The sequence below is a fragment of the Lepisosteus oculatus genome, chromosome 19 (assembly GCF_040954835.1).
Source record: "Lepisosteus oculatus isolate fLepOcu1 chromosome 19, fLepOcu1.hap2, whole genome shotgun sequence".
NCBI classification, from domain to species: domain Eukaryota; kingdom Metazoa; phylum Chordata; class Actinopteri; order Semionotiformes; family Lepisosteidae; genus Lepisosteus; species Lepisosteus oculatus.
The window spans coordinates 12490442-12506044 of NC_090714.1; the positions used below are offsets into that span (position 1 = coordinate 12490442).

Sequence of the window (15603 nt, forward strand, 5' to 3'; positions counted from 1 at the left end):
ATGTAATGAATAAGCTCAGATCTTGCAGAGAAAAAGTAATCTCTTTCTTTTAAGCAGTCAACCAGACTGTAAAGACTGTCTTCACAGGCAGAAGTGCAGAGATACAGACTTGCACTTAATGGAATAACAAGAAAAGCCTGAGATCACAAACCAGCTGTACTAATCACACATGATTAAATTGTTCGAATTATTATTATTATTATTATTGTTATTGGTTTTGTGAAGAAACTCAAAGCACTGTACAACAGCACATGTGTAATACACACAGTAAAAGGAAAGAAAGAGAAAAAAGAAAAGTCACCAGACCCAGTAAAACAAGGAACAAACCTAAATGTATTCTTAGTTAAGCATTAGTTCCACGTGTCTTGAATTTTAAGGAACAGCGAACTGTCAAATCAATACAGCCCAGTGGTATGCCGCTCAATAGTGTCATTTCTCGGCCACTAGGTGGAGATCATTACCAGTGCAAGCGTTTCAGCACGACACCTGAAGGAAGAAGGGTTAGTCAAAGCTGCACAGGTGTTACGTAAAGGTCATACCTCCAGCGTGCACACGGGTAGCGTTATTTTAGTGGTCTTGATGGCTCTCGGCTCAGTAAGCAACACCAGCTCTGCGGCTGAAGGCTACGTAATTCCAGTTAGCTTTACGCCTGACACTCCTCCAAGAGGGAATAACAGGATCAAATCCTTAGGAATCGTCTCTGGTGAAATGATACCTTGGTTTTTCTGTGTTCCTGAGGGCCCGGTAGATTCAGGGACAGTTCGCACGCAAAGATCCCCACACATGCAGGGCTCAGTCGGCACTGATTTACACTGTGGGCCGCTTACATTCCCGGGAGAAGCCCAGGGAGACCTGACCTGGCAGCCTGTAACCCTAGTTTGCTTTTAGATTGATTTCTCCGCTGATTCATCAGCGAACGGTATACTATTATAAATCCTACATGTTTTAACGATCCTTTATTGATTGCAAAAGAACTGTGAAGGGCTGTGTTCCTCTGTCTTGCAAACAAATATCATTCTTGAGCACCGCAAACCCCTTGTAGCTGCAAGCAGGCTCACACGCCCTTTAAAGAAATGACGCAGGCTGAAACGTGAGCAGAGAAGGGGGAGTTGAGGTTAATTTTGTTACTATTCTGGCTATTTTTATCCGCAGCGACACCCATTCAGAAGATGTCATGCGGGGTTGGCTTGTGAAAGAGGAATGTCGGTGCACAAGGTGGAGACGACATTAAAAGTGGGGCAGCTTTGCGTTAAAGTCAGTTCCGGGAAGGGGGAGGGCGTCGGGGGTCGACTTCCGAGAGGGTTACGCAGGCTGGAGAACCTCTGGGAATCTCACACACACAAAATCCCTCAGCAGAAATACCACAGGCTTGTCACAATGTGTCCTTCGTAGAGCCTACACCTCACTAGGCATAGTAAACCTGCACGAATTCAGCTGTCCTTGTCACAGGGCAGTGCCCCACAGCTGCAGATACAATCGCACATAAATGGACCGCCGAAGTTCATTCCTGGTACGAGTGACTTTTATATGAGCAAACATTACATCACCAACCCCGATTTACCTGTGCCCTACATCATACTGTAAATCCAGGCACGTAACCTGAGAAACAGAAGGTGAGGACATTCTCGTTTCAGGGCATGGTCCTGAGAGAAACAGTTTATTTCGTTTATGTTGTATGCTGGTGTTAAAGTTGTGTGGTATTGGTGGGCAATGTCATACGCCGAAACACTTTTATTCCCATTTTATGCAGTACTGAGGCTGTGGTTTTACATTTTCTGTGGTTTCCAGAAACCGTAGAAGTGACCAAGTCACCCTGTGCCCATTTAGAGTCAGTCTGTCATTCTTTAGAAATGTAACTGGGATACTTCACAGCCAATTTACAATATTCTGTTCGCTGAAGAAAGTACTGAACTTTAGTAAGAATATTAGTTGATCAAAACATTAGGATCGTGTGTAACTATTGAAGCTTTCCATTACCTGCAGCGCGATGCAGTGGTAAGGGTCCAAACTTTTAAATTGAGCACTGCTCGCCGATTTAATGCATATTTATAATGATTTCTGACCCGACACGAAAAGTTTAAAATAACTTGCGAGTCTGTGCAGCACAAGGCAGTGATTGGAGAAACCAAAACCACATAGCCGCGGGTTTGAAAATAGTGAACAAGTTTCATTCTAAGGTCCGAAAGACGCGAGGAAAAACTGCCATTTGCGTGCCCATTTAGGGATAATATTTTACGTCCACGATTCTGATTCAAGGATTTACCCTTATTGCGGTCTCGGGGAATCGGTATTTTAATGTGGTTTCATTGATACACGGCAAAAACAAAAGTGCTATCAGACCCTGCCGTGTCTCTTGTTCTGGGTGCTTCTCTGGCTGTGGAAATGTTGGGAGCAAGCGGAGAAAGGAAGGCTGCCCGTCTTGTGCGAGCCAGTCACACCCTTCCCCGCCTGCCCCCTCCCTGAGTGAGTGAGTGTGTCTGTCTGTCCGCCATGTTGGATTATGTGGGTGTCACACGGAGGCAGACGAGTGCAACCGGAGACGCTCACAACAACACACACAAACCCGAGCGACACGCCGATATAACCGCTCCAAGTTGAGACCGCGCCGCCCGTGTGAGCCGTCTTTCCCCCCCGTATCCCTCTGAAGTTACGGAACGACGAATAAGTTCCCAACCCCAATCACTACCACTCGGATAAAAAAAAAAAAACGAGGAATGGTAAGTTATGATTTTGCCTTATTTTTTTTCGGGAGGGGGGCCGTAGATCTCTGTGGTATGTCAACAGTGATATCTCCATCAAACGGTACCAGTTGGCTCTGTAGCTCGGCTGAGACACAGGAGCGGCCTGTCGAGCCTCCGGCTGGAGTTGGAGATTTTACCCGATTCGGGAGACAATCCACCGCCTCACGAATCTCTCGGAAGTGTCGCTCCCAGAAATAATTTCTTAAACTTTTCCAAAATAAAAAAAGCGAGCGACATATATAGCCTTAAGTATGTATTGCTATTGGCTAGTTGTGCGAGGAGGAAGCGCACATATGAGGGAAGACTCGGATTAAGACTTGTGTATCTTTAAAACTTTTGTTTCCTCGTGTTTCTTTCGAGCTGTGTGTTAATCAATACGCTGTCCCCGGTATAGTCCAGTTTATTTAATCGATATGTCGTGCCGTTTTATCATTTATATTACTTTTAACAAGTGCATTGCATCTAAATGTTAATGCACATTGTGGATAACCAGGCTGTAGTTGTCATCACCCTCTTAGAGTGGTAGGAAGAAAACAGTCGTAATTTGATGAGGAAAAGCCCATATGTCAGCATAGGATCAGAAATATTTAATTACAGCGAAAGTCATTCAAGTGCCAGCGAGTTGGATTTCTCTCGTTTTAAGTATTTCTTCATTGGAAGTCGTTTGGTAATTGAACACGATTAAAATTCCTTTGATCAAAAAAAAAAAGGGAGCGATGCCTATCTTTATCTGACTTGGATGAACGCAAAGTACTACGAAACGGGTACGAGTGTGGTAAATAAATGGAAAGTGGGCTCAGCCCTCGCGGTTATTGTTCGCGAGTGTTGTACAGATGCCCACTGTTGCTGAGTGCGGTGTTGGTGCCCGTCATACTGACAGTAAGGCCGGTAGCCTTGCATGAAAGCGGAATTATTGCTGTACTCGAGTGCTCTACAGGGAGAAGATTTGGGTTTCTGACGCCAAACAACCTCCAATGTGTTTTTATCCCCCGTCGATGGTTTCTGGGGCACACCCGTGGCCGTGGCAAATCCGTGCCTTTTGTCTGAGCCGTGCGTGACAGATGCGGCCCCCTGCCTGCTTGGGGGCGCCCCGGCTTTGTCTTGCCGGGGTCTCGGGGGCCGGTAGCAATAATCGGGGGCGAGTGGCTATGGAGGTGGTGAGGATCTCTCGCTCCTTTTTTGGGGGGGTTTTGTTTGCTTTGCACTGTTGCTCTGCGGCCTGCCTGTTCCCTCCCTCGCTTGCTAATTAAGTTAATTCTGCGGAGTGGTAACACTTTGCAAAAATGTAGGCGACCCCCCCCTGCTTGGAGCTCAGTGCCCTTGTACGTTTTTCCACAAATGTCGCGTTACATGTAATGTGCAATATAGCTGTAACTACGTTTATCGGAAGGAAGTTGAAGGAATTTGACTTTTTGTGAGCTTTGTGATGCCATAGTTTGACTTTTGATTTGCTGAATAAGCATATTCATTTTATGAGCCTGATGTTGTGTATTTTGTTTTAATTGGCTTCCCAAACCTATCCCCCCCCCCCAGTCATTTGGGCTGTTGTGTCTCAGAGATTGTGTTTTGAACTGACCCCTCATTTCCCAGGTCTGGAGTCCCTTATCCCAGAGGTCCAAAGTCCTGCTGGGTTTCTCAGCTCAGCCTCAACACCTTATTGACTCCTTCATTGAACCAATATCTAGCGCTTGGTTTCAATATTTGCTGACTTTTTGTCTTCTGTGCTGAAGCCTGGCATTTTGTTTTACTTTTAAAACCTCCATCTTTAAAAGGCAAATCCCAACATGTTTAAGAGGCGAAACACAGCCACGTGGCTCGAATTAATTCTGTTAGCAAGTCAATTAAGTGTTTAATTATGAGTTGGGTGTGAGCCTGCAAGAGCACAATTGAGATCCCCTGCCGTGGAGGGAAGCTCGGGATGTGTGTGGATTGTGGCTTCATACGAGAGTCCAGTAGCACAGTGACTTCACACTTTGAAAAGAAGCATTTGGCACTACAGATGACCAGTGTTTTTAAAACCAGTCCAGGTGCTGGGTTGAAGGAATCTTCTTTGTGCGTGCCTACAGGGGGGTTGGAGAAGGCGTTAGGGCTGGTGTCTGTTCATGCTGGATGAATATGCGACGTCACCTTTAAATTTCCTGTTTCGCTGCAGAGTGCTACTGTCGCCTGTTTTCTCTTTGATGACAGTGCTGTCATCATTATCAGTGATCAACAATGTTCAGTGCTGCTCTACCTCCTCGTGTTAAAGAGGCAGGGACGTTATTAAGCCGGGCCGCAGTCCTGCACTGCACAAGCTGTAGTCACAAGAACAGAGGTCAGACTTGGTCTGTTTGATCTCTGGGTGAGTTTGACTCAGCATCAAATACCATTTCATTACCTTATGAAGCAGTTGTATTCCCATTTATTGTGCAGATTCTTCTCAAGCAGTGCAAGTGCTGATAACTCGTGTGTTGAAATGCAGTACTACTGCTCGCTTCAGCTTCTCATTTGTGGAGCTTTGCTGTTGTTAACTGTTTTAATATCATTGGTTTGGTTCCAGGAAGAAGGAAATGATGGGATCCCATGTAGTTTTCTAATGATACACCACGTAACCTTTCAGAATGTGCACGATCGTCTTCATGAGCTAAAGTCGCCTAAACCAGTTCAGATCTGTGGGGTTTTGTCTGAGGCAATTGGAACATGCTTTGAGCTGCTCTGTAGCGAGTTCGCCCTGTCCAAGTGGACTTGAAGTGGACCTGCACAGAGGCAAGAGTCCCTTCCTGCATGTAGGTTATTGCTTATTCCTGTGTCAGCCAGGCAGGTCTCAGTTTGCCTAGCCCAGACAAACCCTTGAGAAACCCCATTCTGTCTTCATCAGACATCTCACCCACATTGGGAACTGTGTCTACATTTTAAGCGCTGGCAACTTTCACATCTCGGTCATTAAACATTTAACATTGATGTGTTTTCACCTGGATTAGAACGGCGTGGTGAATCGTGATAATACTCTTAAATGGCTGCCAGCCAGGCACTGCACAGCAAGGTGAACAGAAAGGAATGAAAGTGAGATTGTGCCAGGGACTGTGGATGACCTTCGCTTTAGACACCTGGTCCTTGTCACAAGGGAAAGTAAAACGTTCAAGACGTTACATAAGCTGTCCTTTATGTGATCGCTTTGCAGATTCGTCTATAAAGATCTTGACAAATGTCCTTTTCTTTGGTGGTTGCAGTCAATCAGCGGGATCTCTTTGTTGTAGGCAGTTGCAAAACTGCATTAAATTGCTGAGCGTTTCAGAAGAGTAAGCTGTCTGTATTGGCGGTGCGATTTACTGGCTGTAATCATCGGCGTGGCAGTGAAACTTTATGGTGTCTCCAGCCTGACAGCGCACTGTCATCCAGTATAGTCACATTTCTTTGCAAGGAAATATTTGGTCTGTAATTCATTGCAAACCTTCCAACTGTTCAGCAACCTTGGGGATTGGCTCCGTATCAGTAAAGAGGGGTGTGGCAACACACCTTTGCGCTGTCTTTAGCAGCCCAGGCTGCATTCCTATTGCTGTTGAATACTGACTTTTCAAACACTCTCGGTACACACAGTCCTTCAGTCGAGACGCACAAACGTGTTGGTGCTTGCAGTGTGTTGTAGTGCACACTAGACCATCCGAGTGCAGTGTTGATGCACGCACCATCAGCATAACCCTGTTTTTAGAGAGTCCACCGAAGTGTTGTTTCCTTTCATTGGGGAAATATTGGTAAAACCTAAAGTCTTCTGTCTTCTAATGCTGGTTGTTCCTGTGTTGACTCATTCAGCCAGAGAGATTGTCCTATTCTGATCACAGCCAGGAGGCACACCAGCAAAGATAACATGTGATGGTGCACTTATTTTTTCATGTGGTTAGTAGAATTTTATTCTTCAGTGTAAGTTTGGGCAGTTTCGTTTCAGTTCTAGTGGACAGTATGCAGCCCCAGCAGTTATCCATCTCCTGTTTTCATGCTAGTAGTGCTGTCCTTCAGGATCGTGTTTTCAAAGTCCGCAGTCACAGCGATCTTATTGACATCCATGCTGTTTGTGGAAGCTGGGTCTAAAGAATTTTATCCATCCATCCATTAATTCTCTAACCATTTTATCCAATACAGTGTTGCACGAGAGCTGGAACCTATTGTGGCAAGCAATGAGCACAAAGCAGGATTCTGTGTGGGCAAATCCCAGCCAACAGTGTGATTCTGTGATTAGTAGCTCACAACGCTTGTTGAGTTTTGATCCAAACAAACTAACAAAAGATAAGCCATAAAACCCACAAAAAAAAAAGAAGAAAACTCTCAGGAAATGGGAAATGGGGGCAGCAAGGAGGAAGTCAGACGTCTTTTGGAAATGAGAATGGATCTCCTCACGCTTTCTCGGTTTCTTCACTAGCACAGTGTGATCTGGCTATACTTCTCTCTGTTAGAGCAGTTTCTGACAGTGAACAGGCCTGCAATAAATTCCAGTACAAGAATATTCGTTTCCTCTTGGCTTTACAAAATAGATTTCTTGGCCGTTGGCTGAAGGTTGATGGTAGTTTGAAAATCGTCGTTTCAAGTTGAGGATTTGGAGCAGTCGTTCAGGTCACACGCCAAAGTATATTAATCACATAATGCCAATAGTGACCTATCACAGGTACGCCCGGACTCTTGTGTAGACAGGCTACCAGTGCACCTGTGATGGAGCCGGTTGAGCTCAGTCATCATATGGAGACTAAGTGTCTGCTTTTCCTCCATTTCTGGTGTGTTTACAATAATTGCACACATTTGAAATGGGTCAGTTCTGCCTTTGGGTGCTGAAAGTAAAAGGTGTAATTTAGCATCCTTTACAGAGCACCATAAGACTCTGGAATCCAAGTGCAAGTGTCGAGCATAACAGTAATGTTTAAGAATTGCAACTAAGTGTTCTGAAGTGCTTTGAGTTACAGACAAAAGCCTTGCATGTTGAATCCAAATGAATCAGTTACAATAGCACGCAGGTGTTTTAATCATTGTGGGTGTGGGTGAAATGTCTTCTGGAAAAGAGGAAGCAAATGTGATGAGGCATGTTTCTTTTCATCATGGGAATCCTACTTCGTATCCTGCTAGTTTTCATCAGGGCCTTGAGCACATTGTTTCATGTGATCTGCTGGAAGTCGTAAGAAATCGAACTGCCCAGATAAGTAAAACCCGCAAAAAGAGACTGAATACAAATAGGGGATGGGAGAGTAGGTGTTCTGGATGCAGGACTTTAAGGTGTAAGAATTAATTGATTATAGCCAGTCTGCCAAAGGTATTAAATAAGTCAAGAACGTGGTGGGACTGGGGTGCCGAGCTAGAGATATCGGAAAGAATGAGCAGAATGTAATGACGTTTGAACCCCGTGTGTCAGTGGTAATGCTGTTATGTTGTCAATTGTTCTAATGAAATGACAGACAATGATAGCGATGAGGAACAATCCTGTCAGGCACCTCTTCCCGGAGTAAAAATGAGGAGGCACTACTGACCTGGTTTGATCACAAGCGGTGAGACTCCTGTGTAACGTGCTAATCATCAATATGTGAGTGGTAGAAAGTGCAGCCCCAAGGTAGGTCTGTTGTAATTGATCAAATGCCACTTTTGCATCGAAAGAAGGAATTGCACAGCATGTTAAGTTTCTGTGGAGCTTGTTCTGTTACAAAAGTACCAGCCAGATTGGCCTGGCATATGTTTAAGACTGTTTACCATAATCTGGGGAAGTTCACGTCAAACGCATCGAATGCTAAATTATAACCAGTGCTAACTGAAACAATTAGCTTGCAGTGAAAACTTTGTCAGCTTTATGCCTGCTTTGATTAAAATTGTATGGGGCTCACATGTGGCTCAAGCAGTAAAGACAGCATTGAAGGCGTCACGTGTCCGAGCTTGTCGTCAGCTGTTGTTGCCAGCCGCTGATGGGTTGCCAAGGGAAGGCTTGGTGTTGGTCTGCTCGAGGTGCTGCAGTTACCCCTTGTGGGCGCTCGTGCCGATGGCCGCGGAAGTGGTTCCGATTTGGAATGGCTAAAATCTGCACTGAACTTCCTGCATAGGCTGCACAGCCTGTGTGAGGTGTGAAAAGGGTGAGGCGTTCACAGTTGGGCATCTCGGAGGAGTCTGCCTCTACTTCCTCGTTTTTCCCCCGTGTGCGGGTACAGGGTTTGTAGCTGTAAGCTGAGGTGTAAAATGAGTTTAGAACAAAACAGTTGGTGAGTCTGCAATAAAAAATGACATTGTACCATCGCGCGAGTGAACAAGATTAAATTCATAGCATTTCCATTACTTTTCTGTGGGAAATTTGTATTCCTGTAGCTTTTTCACAAGTGTAATGGTTATATTTCTTTTCACTAAGGTGGTATTTAACATAATGTAACTAAGCAGCAGACTTTTTATTCTTCTGTTATCACTGCTTGCCACATACATGTGCCCACTTCGGTAGGAATTGCATTTCTACATTATAAAGAACAGTTCAGCAGTAGGGAAATGTTTTCACTGCATAGTTCAACAAACACCGTCATTTGATCTTTGCTCTTTTAGAAATAATTCTAAAATTTAATCATAATATCTTTAATAATTCCAATAATTCAGTACAAAGACTACTTTTTTTTTTCTAGAATTCGTCTCTGCTTGCTTCAGTACAAAAACATTCAGGAAATGTCAGCTTTAGAATGCTATTGGAATGAAGCTGGCAAAACCCAAACCGGATCAAATTCATTGCACGTGACTACTGAGGCTTTGAGTAATCGAAGACTTACTGATTTACATCGATGCCATTTTTTTAACTGCTTTATCCAGGATCAGGGGGAGGCTGGCACCTATCCCAGCAAGCAACAGGTACAGGGGTACACCCTGAAGAGCCCACCAGGCTGCAGGGCACCTACCGCGTTACAGACTCCCATTTTTTCCTTTTGGGTTCACAACAGGGTTTCCTGTTGTGTGTACTCACGCCATGTGACTGGGAGAGGCTGCAGGTGAGCAGGTGGCCCTCCAGCCCAGCGGTCTTCAGCGGACGAGCCGCGCGGAAGCACGGATTTCAGCTGTGCGTGTAGCAACGCTCACACTCGGCGCACTGCAGCAGATCCGGCCCCTGAGGCGTCTTTTTCCTTTCGGTGTCAATCTTGGAATAACCCCGCCCAGTGCGGTTTCTCGGGCTGAGCTGCTTGGCGTGACCTTAAACACCTGCGACCTCACAGACGCCTCTTGTCTTGTCACGGAAGCAGAGGTGGGCATTCGGAGGCTCTCATTTCTGGCCTGTTTTGGAAATACTGAGTTGCACTGGGAGCCGGTGGGTGAAAGGCTTATGATGGATCGGATGTTGTTTGTTGTTTTTTTTTCACTCCAGATAATAAGGTACGAAATCCTATCAGGTGACGCCGCCGTTGCTTGGCAGCCGCGCCCTTGGCAGGAGCAGTGCGCCAGTCTGGCAGGGTGTTGAAGGGCGTCGCTTTCTGAGCACGCCGACACCGTAGTTCTTGAAATGTCAAGAGATTCCGAATTCTAAAATGAAATCGGCGTGCGAAAAGTCAGGGGGGGGTGTATTGACTAGTTTTAGCCGTTTTAGGAAGTGAATCATCAGGTTTTTTCATGTAATTTGCAGTTTTCTTTAAAAAGGGAAACTATACGTGATTAAAACCTCATCAAGTGGAATGTTGATTAGCTTTTGAAATCTAGCGTTTGGATGGAGCTTTGCGCACATGTTCTCTGATGGCTTGGAACTCACTTTAAGGTTGTACTGCCTGCCCCACCAGTATTGTCAAGAAAGAACTTCCGGTCAAGTTCACTGCAAAAGGCCTCTTTGTTGACTTCTTTTCATCATGATTGTGATTGTAATCATGCCAAGCTGGTGCTGATATCCTTAGGACAATCAAATGTATTTTTTTCAATGAATTCATTGTGGTTATATGCTGTTGTTCAGGAATAGATGCCATTAAAAACTGTGCCGATATATCTCCTTTGAATTTTCATCCATAGCTGGAAATTCTTGGACCAATAAGTTGCTAATAACCAAGCAAGGCAGATGCTGGTTAAGTTTTCTCTGCTGTGATAGGATAGGCTTGTTGCTGCAGTAATATCACCATTGCCTGTTAGCTTGATGCCAAGAGCATCACTTATTTACAGCCTTCTGATCATTACCTCTTCATGTGGGGTTATAGTTTCTCTAGTTTATTTTTTTCTGGTGAATTCAGCAGGCTAACCATCCAGAACTTTGAGTTGCAGTCATGTCTTCACAGGGCAAACGTGGCTGATTTGGTCTGGGCAAGCATACTGTTGTCATAGGCACACGCAGAATGTGAAAGAAGGAGCAGAGGGAGTATCTGTTTTTAATTCAGTGGTCAATTTGCATTCTGATGTATATTCTCCTAAACATTCTGGGTGTGGATCTCCAGTCACATAACTGTGTTCTGGTCAAACCCATTTTTTTATTGTTAGTCTTTTAACAATTGCAACCGCTTATGAGCTGTAAATGCAAAAAGAACAATCTTAAAATAAATAGTAGGATGATTCATCAGAGGAAGTGAGGAAATGAATCAAATCCAGTTTGCATTCTTAAGAATGTTATTCAGAATTTGTATTTCCTAATTGTTCTATTGATTTCAACACTGACTTGCCTGAATGTCATTATCAAGCACGCCGTCCTCCATGAACATTTAATTGAAGATCAAATAGGCCAGCACTCCCTTGGTATTGCATATCGTACATCCTCAAACAAATAAGGCCTGTGTGTAGGTTTCCAGTGGCTCAGTGTGAGAAATGACAGTGGCGGTGCTTTGTTCCTGGCGCGCCACAGTTGCCTCTCTCTTCCTCTTGTCTGATGGGCTTGAATAGGTGATTAAAACAGCAGATGTTTCATTAGGGCCCCGATGTATTCATGTGTATGCAGGCTCAGGGAAGGCGGAGGGGTGGTGGTGAAGGAGACCTCTATGGCTGCTCCGCAGAATGACGGGAGTCACATTTCATTGACTCTTAATGAATTTACGGGCTGTGCCAAGTGGTTTTGTTGGGTTGCCTTACCCTCCTCCCCTCCCCTCCGGCTCCCGTTCCCCCCCACACACACTTAAGAGCAGGAAGTGCAGCCTCCACATGGCCCCAGCAGCTCTGCTGTGACTCAGAATCCGCTCTTGGTGCAGGTAGGTGGGACTGTAACCCGATCACAGTGAAAACAAAGATTCCTCTCTTTCCCCTATCTTATGAGAAGGGAGAAGGTCAAAGTGAAAGTCATGGAGTGGTTTGAGTGGAAAAGGGTCGAAATCAAGGAGAGCGTGAGGTTAGCCCAGCTCGGTAGTAACTGGTTTTTAACTTCTCTGGTGTTTAATGTTTCATCACAATAGGTGGACAATCGCTTTCTTTCTAGTCAAGCTTGGGTGTGACGAGTAGTTAACTAGCCCAGCAAGTGTGAAAGACTCTCGTCTCATTCACAATAGCTGCTACAATCCCAATTTGCACGTGGTAAGATCCGAAGATTGAGTGCCCCATTTGTCGGAGGTGAGAAACCATTGCTTGCGAAACAGGTATACTGCAGAACCTGCTTCATTTAAAGAGTCCCAAAGTCAACAAACACATTGGACTTAGTGGAAGAAGGTTATCACTGAGATTGCATTAGTTTTAGTAGGATGTAAAATGAATCATTCTGATACTCGAATAAAGGCATTGACTGTCTTTCGGGGTTGTTTTTAATTTCTATAACATTTTAATTTAAAGCGGAACATTGCAGAAGGAGCCTAAATCTTTATAGCAGGCACTACAGTTCCCTCGAAAAAGTGATTGATTTTAAATGTTATGGAGACTGCTGCAATAGGCACGTGTTTTCTTCTTTACTACAAATCATTAGATTATCTTTTGCAGAGTTTTCCCGTTCATTCTGAATGGCCGTTTGGAATCTGTCAAAAGCAGTGAGGAAACAATGCCACTTCCTGGCTTTGTTGCATACCCACATCTTCATCAATTACCTGTCAAGCCGAGAGGCCAGCAGAGTGGTCATCAGTTACTGAGGGGAAAAGGAAATGTTCAAATTAACGCGTGCATGCTTATCTTACATCAGGAGCAGCCAGTTGAAACCCTTACATCTCCCTTTTTTTTTTGCTGTGCCTTGGCTGTTTCTAAGTGGATGTGCTGTAATTGCTTCCAGTAAACTGAATCATTTTTTCCAGGGTTTTAAGTAATTGATGATGTAAAGGTGCCAATAAAACTAGCATGGTGGTTTTCATTTTTTTTAATGACTTTCCAGTAGCACCCCAGTGGGATTAACAATTTGTAGTCCACATAGACCTTCCTGTATCAAGCCTGAGATGTGATATTACTGTCCTTGTCCACGCCTTGTCTTTGAATGATTGTAGTTGTGCGAAGGCAGTGCATTGACTAATCTGGGTCAACGCTGCCTTTGAATTTCATCACCTACAGATCTGATGTTTGTCTGATGTGGTAAGCTCTGCTGGACTTTTGCCCCAAATATGATGCAGTAATCTACCCCAGCAACTCTCCTCTTATCTGGAAGAGCCAGATGTCGTCACTAAACGTGGAATTTGAATCGATAATTCACTTTTTCTCTAGCTGCTCTTTCCTTTGGTGCCTTAGGGTTGTTGGGGCAGGGCTGAAGCAGAGGAGTGCACTCAGACTTGTGCAGAATTTCCCTCACCCACCCACTCACTCATGGCGTAGAGCACTGTTGGAGTCCATTTCCACATCATTCTGCATGCAAGTTAAGTTCCGGGCTAGCCTTATAACACTGGGAATGGATGTCAAATCAGGCATGCTTGGAGAGCTTGTTTATTTAAATTTCATCTGCTAGTCTGGCCCATACTTCAGCCACGCTGGTATCTGCGTTTTCAAGAGGCTTTTAGTACGTTGTTCTGACTTGGTAAAAAGCACAGCTTTGACCTATTTATTTTTATATATTCAAGAGCAGGTTAATAGTCAAATAACTAAAGTTCAAGAAAATGCATTAGTGCAAAGAAGTTGTGGAGTATAGAAATAAGGTAACAGCACATCTGTATTTTTGCTTGTACGTCCATCTGTTCGCATTTGAAACAGACATGCTATTATACTAGATCCTTTTTTTCCCAATTTGGACTGGATTTATTGCATGATGGGAATGCCCATCACACTGCCTTCAGCTGCATGTGAATAGCGGGCATTGACTTTACACAGTTCACACAATCGCTTTTCCAAGTAGTTCAGGTGGGGAGCTGCGTTAGCGTGCGTCGGCTGCAAATGAACAAGTTTATTCCATGCTGAAAAGAGAAGAAAGAAAACACAACGTTTTGGCCGTGGAGCCTTCTTCAGGTGTTCTTTTTTTTTGTTAGGTCAGGCCTGTGGATTCCCAATTTGAGATTTTAAAATGCAGTCCCGTTTGTGCAGAGGACATTCATAGCCATTCAGTCTGCTTAATATTTTGTTCTTGCATTTCAGGTTATGGAGCAACTCACTGTGTGAGTTCCCCTCTCTCTGTCTGGAAATGGTTTTGGCAGGTGCTATCCTGGAGGACCTCAGGCATACAGATTTCTGCTGGTGGAGCCTTTGAGAAGGAGCAGTGTGAAGAATCCCTGGTGGAGTTACAAAAGACGCCTTGACCAGTACAGCGCTGCGTGCCGTCCATTTCATTTTGCCCCCCGCGAAAACGTTCGGAACGAGCCCGCCAAAATGCCGAGCTCCTCGATCCGGCGGCAGATGAAGAACATTGTGAACAATTACTCGGAGGCGGAGAAGAAAGTGAGGGAGGCGACCTCCAACGACCCCTGGGGCCCCTCCAGCTCCCTGATGTCGGAGATCGCCGACCTCACCTACAACGTGGTGGCCTTCTCCGAGATCATGAGCATGATCTGGAAGCGGCTCAACGACCACGGCAAGAACTGGCGGCACGTGTACAAGGCACTCACCCTGCTGGACTATCTCATCAAGACGGGCTCGGAGCGCGTGGCCCAGCAGTGCAAGGAGAACATCTTCGCCATCCAGACGCTGAAGGACTTCCAGTACGTCGACCGCGACGGGAAGGACCAGGGCATCAACGTGCGGGAGAAGTCGAAGCAGCTGGTGTTCCTGCTGAAGGACGACGACCGGCTGAAGGGGGAGCGCTCCCAAGCCCTGAAGACCAAGGAGCGCATGGCCCAGGTGGCCACCGGCGTGGGCAGCAACAGCCAGATCCATTTCGGCCGCGGCTCCAGCCAGCCCAACCTCTCCACCAGCTACTCGGAGGAGTATGGCAGGTCTGGTGGCTCGCCTGCCTCTTACCACGGCTGTAAGTAGACCGCAGGGCAGGCTGGGAGAGCGAGTGTGTCCAGGATGTGAGCTGCAGTGCGAGACCTGGCACTTCCTGCTCTTCTGCTTTCAATTCTTAATGCGGAAACCTAAGAGAGTTTATAAACGAGAGGAGGCCATCAGGCCCCTTTGGTAGCTAGTAATCAGTTGATCCAAGGATCTTATCCAGCCATTTCTTGAGAGAAGCCAGGATCAACGCGACTCCTCCCCAGTTTCTCCATTATTATATCTTCTATTTTTGTGTTTGTATTTCTTGGTCAAGGTAGGTGTTCAGAATTTCTTCGTTTTGGCTGAATTTGCAGAGGTGGTCCAGATTTACTAGGGCGTGACTGTCTGCGTTGCTGCTTTGAAGTGGGTGCCGCTGTAGAGGAAGGCTCAGAGATGGAGATACAGAAGCCTTTGAACGTTTTAAGACAATACAGTCTTGAATTAAAATGAGTCTGGATGACTCGGTTTCAGTTAACATTCTGAGAAAGGCATTGAGCTGTTTTACAGTTTATTTTGCCAGAGGTCATAGAGGCCAAGAGTCTCCAAGAGTATTTAAAGGCTGTTTGTGGTTAATCAGCAGTGTTGAAAGGTTGGTGCAATGATCCTGTGTTTTATAGACGAAGTGCAC

At 45.3% G+C, this 15603-nt stretch overlaps 1 protein-coding gene across 3 annotated transcripts in view; it reads left to right on the plus strand.

The window, feature by feature from the left end:
* Window positions 1-1594: 1594 nt before the first annotated feature.
* epn2 (epsin 2) overlaps window positions 1595-15603 on the plus strand; it is a 38384-nt gene continuing 24375 nt past the window's right edge. Inside the window, exons 1-2 of one of the 3 annotated variants that reach the window (XM_015360530.2) lie at window positions 1595-1613; window positions 14142-14967. In XM_015360530.2, coding sequence (XP_015216016.2) covers window positions 14373-14967 — 595 coding nt within the window. In that variant the 5' untranslated portion in view covers window positions 1595-1613; window positions 14142-14372. Of the gene's footprint in view, window positions 1614-2445; window positions 2718-14141; window positions 14968-15603 lie in introns of those variants that run through there. The other 2 variants (XM_015360529.2, XM_015360532.2) reach the window with 2 other exon arrangements.